Source organism: Monosiga brevicollis, genomic scaffold, assembly GCF_000002865.3.
Source record: "Monosiga brevicollis MX1 MONBRscaffold_7 genomic scaffold, whole genome shotgun sequence".
Taxonomy (NCBI): domain Eukaryota; class Choanoflagellata; order Craspedida; family Salpingoecidae; genus Monosiga; species Monosiga brevicollis.
Window position 1 is genome coordinate 1,122,127 of NW_001865044.1, and position 6,226 is coordinate 1,128,352.

General features: G+C 50.1%; 1 protein-coding gene across 1 annotated transcript; it reads left to right on the forward strand.

Annotated features, from left to right (window-relative positions):
• Positions 1–495: 495 nt before the first annotated feature.
• MONBRDRAFT_32070 (uncharacterized protein) lies at positions 496–5,696 on the forward strand (the record flags this gene model as incomplete). The annotated part of the gene is made up of 25 exons (XM_001744890.1): positions 496–602; positions 745–851; positions 936–1,039; positions 1,119–1,253; positions 1,359–1,488; positions 1,559–1,674; positions 1,777–1,893; positions 2,008–2,106; positions 2,206–2,349; positions 2,455–2,550; positions 2,622–2,672; positions 2,816–2,901; positions 3,093–3,168; positions 3,303–3,445; positions 3,545–3,608; positions 3,712–3,807; positions 3,878–3,966; positions 4,062–4,155; positions 4,235–4,333; positions 4,517–4,653; positions 4,778–4,900; positions 5,027–5,095; positions 5,190–5,249; positions 5,333–5,438; positions 5,535–5,696. The coding sequence occupies 25 exons, from the start codon at positions 496–498 to the stop codon at positions 5,694–5,696; spliced, it is 2,610 nt and encodes an 869-aa protein (XP_001744942.1).
• Positions 5,697–6,226: the final 530 nt, after the last annotated feature.

The window sequence follows — 6,226 nt, forward strand, 5'->3', positions numbered from 1 at the left end:
TCTCTCTCTCTCTCTCTCTCTCTCTCTCTCTCTCTCTCTCTCTCTCTCTCTCTCTCTCTCTCTCTCTCTCTCTCTCTCTCTCTCTCTCTCTCTCTCTCTCTCTCTCTCTCTCTCTCTCTCTTTTTTTTTTCTTTCTCTCTCTGGCGCTTGGAGGGATCGTGTGTCTGTCTGAGCCGACCTGCAAGGACGTGGACCGGGTGACTGTGACTGTTCGAGCTTTGTGGCTAGTTTGGTCAGTGGGGAGCTTCGGCTTGGCATATTGATGGCTTGGGCAACTGTGCGGCGGGGGCGGGGCAACCAAGAGAAGAACAAGACGCTTGGCTTTGATGATCCAGTGTGCTTTCATCGCGTCCCGAAATGATCGTGGCTCATGGCTCAGCTTTTTTTTTTTTTGATCCAGTCAGTGCAGCGCAGCGCAGAGTCTCACCTTCGCACTTGCTTTGCTGCTGGCACTCTGTACTAGAGGACGGCCGTCCGGCCGCCACACAGCACAACATGGACACCTTTTTAGATGCCGATGATGCCGCCCTCAATGACCTGCGCGAGGTGCATCAAGCCAACATCTACCAAGGCTGGTTCAAATCAGGCTCGCAAAACTTTCGGTATGCCCTTCTTTTGCGGGCTTGAAAAAGTGAGCGGGAAAGGGCCGCAAGGGTCTGTGCGAATGGTTGTGGCTGGCGTGTCCAGTCACGAGAACAACTTTATACCGCTCGATCCTCTGACACCCCTCATGTAATATGGTAGTATTTTTGACGTCTACAAGGAGATGGGCTGGTACCATCGCCGAAGCCGAAGCAACATTGAACTGGCCAACTACATCAGCGCTGTGAGCCCAGACGGCGGTGCCATCGGTGCGTTGCAGATCTTGCTGGATGCCACGCGCAGTTGTCGGTTCCTTCTTCTGCTCGTGCTCACGCAAGACTTGTTCAATGCAGCTTTGATTCGTGATACCAGTCAGCCTCAGCTCGTGATGGGTTCATCCGATGCCAACGTTATCCACATCTTCTCGCCTGCTGGTTACAAAATGTCCGAAATCAAGGTCAGACCAAGAACTTTGATGCACAGCCCGTGTCTGCAATACCCACTATGTTTGCCCACTCACTCGTTTCTTCTCCCAGTGGCGAGGTCGTGGTCGCATTGTTGGCATGGGATGGACCAACACTGAGAACCTCATTGTCTTTGATGAAGAGAACGGCGCTGGTGAAGTCTTTTCCATGCAAGGCGAATTCATCCGCTCAGTCGAAGTCTGCAATGTCCGTTCACACTGTACCGGGCGCCCAAATTGCCCCTGTGATACTTGCTGCCTCACCCTGCTTCCACTTCGGGTTTCAACACTGACCACATTGCTTGCTGTCCAGGATCGCCGAGTCATTCACGTCGAGTTCTCCCATGGAGGCGAGGTGGCAGTCCTTCAAACCTCCAACCACGAACTTCATGTGGCCGTCAATTTAGATGACCCCCGCTGTTATCAACTCAAGGGCATTGAAGGTAAGATATGCAGTCAACTCGGGTCTCGCGAGCTTGAGCGCATTGACAGCTCATCTTGTCGCATGCGCAGACATAGAAGACGATGGCATCTCTGCTTACGCCATCTGGTCCACCGCTGGGAACGTCAAGGTCCTCGTGGCCGCCAACCGCTGCCTTTACGCCGTAACCAAAACAACTACGGAAGAAGTGCGTCAATGACATTTTGATTCATACCCCTTGAAAACTCTGCTTTGGCTTGTTTCTCGTTTTCTTGCGCGCATTCTTTGCTCATGTTTGTATTGGAGTTAGGTCTTGGACATGACGCATCGCTTCTTCATCCGGGCCATCGCGGTCTCGGCGGACGAGGAAAAGATTGCTCTCTTCCATGGCAAAGGCCGTGTCTCCATTGCTACCGACAGCTTTCGAGTCAGTGTGCACCGTAATGCCATGCCACGTGGCGCACAAGACTGTTGCTGGCGCCATTAATGCGTTTTCTCTCACGCTCACCGCACCTCTTCATGATGTCCGTCTCTTTGACAGAGCTATCAACTGGAGCTCGACACTCAAACTGATCTGGAGCCGGATGCTTTTGTGTGGTGTGGCAACTCGGCCGTCATCGCTTATTGGAATGAGACCAAGGTACCGGGAATCAGCTGCAAAGGGTGCCTCAGACAGCTTGCCGTGAGTTTGAATAAGTTATCGTCGTAGCTAACGAGCGATTCTGCTTGGGAACAATAGCTGCCCACCGGCACAGGTGTCTACATGCTCATCCCACTGCAACACCGCGAAACTCGAATCACGGAAGAGGATTGTTATAAGGATATGGCCGTTGGTCGTCTCCTCTTTGTTCATGAACGTGACGGCTTGCGTGTCATTGGAGAGGTGCGTCGACTGGGAATCAAGCTCACCAACAGCTCACACCAATTCCTGCGCCACGATCAAATCATCTTAGTTTGTTCGTCTTTGCCATACCATGCATGCGCGCAGACCGAGCACCAATTTTGGCAAGAGATTCCGCGAGAAACCTATCGCACCATCATTGAAGCCTCTTCTCCCGAGAACATGTTGCTTATGGCTCGCATGGTATGTCCTTGAGCTGGCTTGCCACACCCTTGGCGACCTTCACCCTGGCTCATTCTAATCTGTCCCTTCAGCGTTTTGAAAAACGTCAAGCCAAGGCTGATCGTCTCCTACGCGACATCATGGTACGCAAACCAGCTTTTTCTTTTTCTTCTTCTTCTTCTTTTTCTTCTTTTTCTTTTTTCTTCTTTTTCTTCTTCTTCTTCTTCTTCTCTCCCTCTCTTTGTCTTTCTTCCTCGCATGCCTGATATCGCAATACCTTTCTCAGGGGCAAGATCCACCAGGTCCTTTGCCAGAGGCCGTGGTCAGCTTGGTCCAAGCTGCGGGCTACGAGTGGGACATGCGCACGTCTCGGTGCGTAAACCCTAGCCAGTTTCGGCTTGAAGGGATTTATTGACTCAAGGAAGGCATTTCTAGACAGCAGCATGGCTCCATCTTACAACACAGTGCCAAACATGACCTGTTTTCACGCCTGGTTGATTCACATTTGCTTCTTTGGTTTTCTTTTCCTTCATCTTGACCGATGATGTTGGCCGCCTGTATAGCTATCTGCTCAAGGCTGCCCGGTTTGGCATGGACTTTTGCGATACTTCGAGCGATGATTTCATTGCCATGTGCCGCGTACGTTGAGTCCTTCATGCAGTTCATGATACGATGAATGCCATATTCGTGCCTTGCGTGCAGATCATTTCAACATTTTAACCCTTGCTGTCGGCAAACTCACCCTGACTCGACCAACATCACGCCGTTTGCAGGATTTGCGCATCATCAAGCACCTCCGCACGGCAAGAGTGGCAATGCCGCTGACCATCGATCAGTACCGTGCGCTTACGGTCGAGGTCATTATTGATCGCCTCATCGCTCGTGGAGTTCACTGGCTAGCCCACGAGATTTGCAAGTACGTGCTGCTTGGTTTTTTTTTTTTTTTTTGCAACCACCAACTTTCCCTCGGCCAATTAAGCTGACGTGCTTGGAAATCGTTGATTCATTTCGTCAGATTTCTCAAGCTAGAAAACATGCGCGCTATGAACAAAGTTTTGGTTCACTGGGCCCGAACAGTGGTATGCTCGCCCCTACTTTCTGCACGAATAAGAAATTGTGGCGCCTCTTGGTGTGGGTTTTTCTTGCCATCGGCGTGCCAGTCAGATTATTTCCTTGCCCTAGATTTCCAAGCATGACGGTTCGGATGAACAAGTCGCTGACATCTTGATCCGCAAGCTGGCACACAAGACAGGCATTCGATTTGTCGAGATTGCGCAGGTCGGCACTCCCTCCCAGTCCATCTACCATGACCGGCGCCACTTTGCATCTCATGTTGATGTGCACTTAGGCGGCCGCGGCTTCTGGTCGGCGCGAGCTGGCTGTTCGTTTGGTGAAGCAGGAAGCCAGCGCACGACTTCAAGTGCCTGCCCTTCTCGAGTAAGTGTCTTGAAACGGCTTTTCGCTCGCCACGACTTCGCAGCCGTAATTCGCTCATCTCCGATTTGGTTATTTTTTTCTCCTTGCAACTGCAGGTTTCGAGAATACGAAGATGCTTTGCGCCGTGCCCTTCTTTCTGGAGATCCTGACATGATTACAGTGGCCCTGGAGCATCTCAAGAAGGCACAGGTACAGCAATCGTTGCTTTTGAAAACCGAGCATCGTCTGGAGGCTGACCTTGACTGGCTCGTGTCATGTTCGAATTCAGGGGAACATTGCAGCTTTTCACGATGTTCTCCGACAATACGAGAACGCCCAGCCCATGTATGAGCTCCGCTGCCGACGCCACAATCTGGAAACTCTCAAGGTTTGCTTTATTTATTTTTATTTTTTTTTTTTTTTTTTTTTTTTTTTTGTGTTTGTTTGATTGTTTGATTAGTACACATGTGTGTATTTTTTTTTGTGGTTTCGATCACATTTTGAGAAGGGTAAACGAGACTCTGCCAACAACATCGGAGACCGTAGCCTCACCAGCAATACCACCTCTTAGGCATTTTACAACCAATTGGATCTGAATCGCAAGTATGCCGTCACAGCCGTGCGCCTGGCGTGTGAATCCTCAAGCACCTCGGAATGCATGCGCGAGCTGTCGGAAGCACGGGAGCGGTTTGCCTGCGTCAAGGAGGAGTGCGTAGACGCTGATACTATAGCTCTTGGCCGATGCTTGTCCAGTGTTGTATTGTTGTCAAAGTGTCGACGCTGCTAAAAGCATGCTCACTTTTGCGCTACGTGCTTGCCACTACTTTTCCAGCGGCCCAATGCTTGCAAGCATCGTGGAGCAACAAATGACATTGCTGCGTTGGAAGCAAGAAGTCAAACAAAAGCGCCCTGAAGAAGAATGGAACTCGCTGTCTGTGCGAGATGCCATTTACCGGTGTGCCGCGTCTTCTATTGTGCACCCTCGGCATCTCAATCAAGTCGAGGATGACTTACACATTTGTCGTTTCCATGAACCATAAGCCTCTTCTCAATTTGGTGTGTTTGCCCACCATCGCCACAGGTGTATCTGCCTGCATGATGAGAAGACGGCCGAGCGCATGGCGAAGGAAAATAAAGTCTCCGACAAACAGTTCGTAGCTTAGGGCGAATCGTTGCGTTTGACACCACTCACTCGTCACATCCATGATCGACTCATCTCATGGCAATGTGCTGCTCAATCTCAGGTTCTGGTGGATCAAGATCAAAGCTCTAGTTCACAACAGCGATTTCCGTGAACTTGAACGGTGGGTGTTGGGTGTGCACCATGCATCGCTTTCTGTTTGGCCTTGACGTCGCCTCATTGCTTCGTATGCATTGGGCATGAAAGGTTCTCCAAGTCCAAATCACCTGTGGGGTATGAACCATTTATCGTTGAATGTCTCAAGAAGCGCCAGCCCCAAGAGGCTGCCAAATACATCGTCAAACTCCCCAAGGTAAAGAAATTGGTCAAACTTGGGTGATTGTTTTATTTTCTCACGCATTAATTCATTAAACGCGTGTTTTTGACCGCACCGTGTGCATTTTGATAGGCACAACAAGTGCAGTTTTGGCTCAAGGCTGGCAAGTATCAAGAAGCCATCACAACTGCGGTTGCGCTCAAGAGTGATGACCTACTTGACGATATTTTGAGCTATGGCCAACAATCTGGCCGACGCGATATCGTCCAACTGGTGAATCAAGCACGTAGCTGAGCCGTGTTCTAGGAACATACCTGTGCATTCAAGAGGTTGTGCTCGTAGCTTTGCTTCATTCTTTGATCATGACTTCAAAACAAATTAAAAAGTTCTGAACCATTTAGTTAGCCTTCAAATCCGTGCGTACTCTATCAGATCAGACACACAAGCCATCGCGCAAAACAAAGCAAATGCGTCCGTCAAGATGCTTGGGTTGAAAGATCCCTCGACTACAAAATAAATAGAATTTGTGATGGTTTTCTCCTGATTTTTGATGAATTTACACCTTGTTTCGGAAGCCGGCCCAAAAAAAGACATTTTTTTTTTCCTCCCCGGGGGTATCTGCCCCAGGCTCAATAAATACGTGCACGCTCGAATGCAGTTCAAAGCTGTCACACTCGCAATACCTTTTCAACTGCGATTGGAAGGATTTCTGTCAGGCTCCACAACGTGTGGAGGGGAGGCCAGTTTTGAGTTGGTCAAATCAGTACATAAGCAAAAGAGCCTGGGGCAGGTACCCCCGGGGGGGGGGGGGGGGGGGGGGGGGG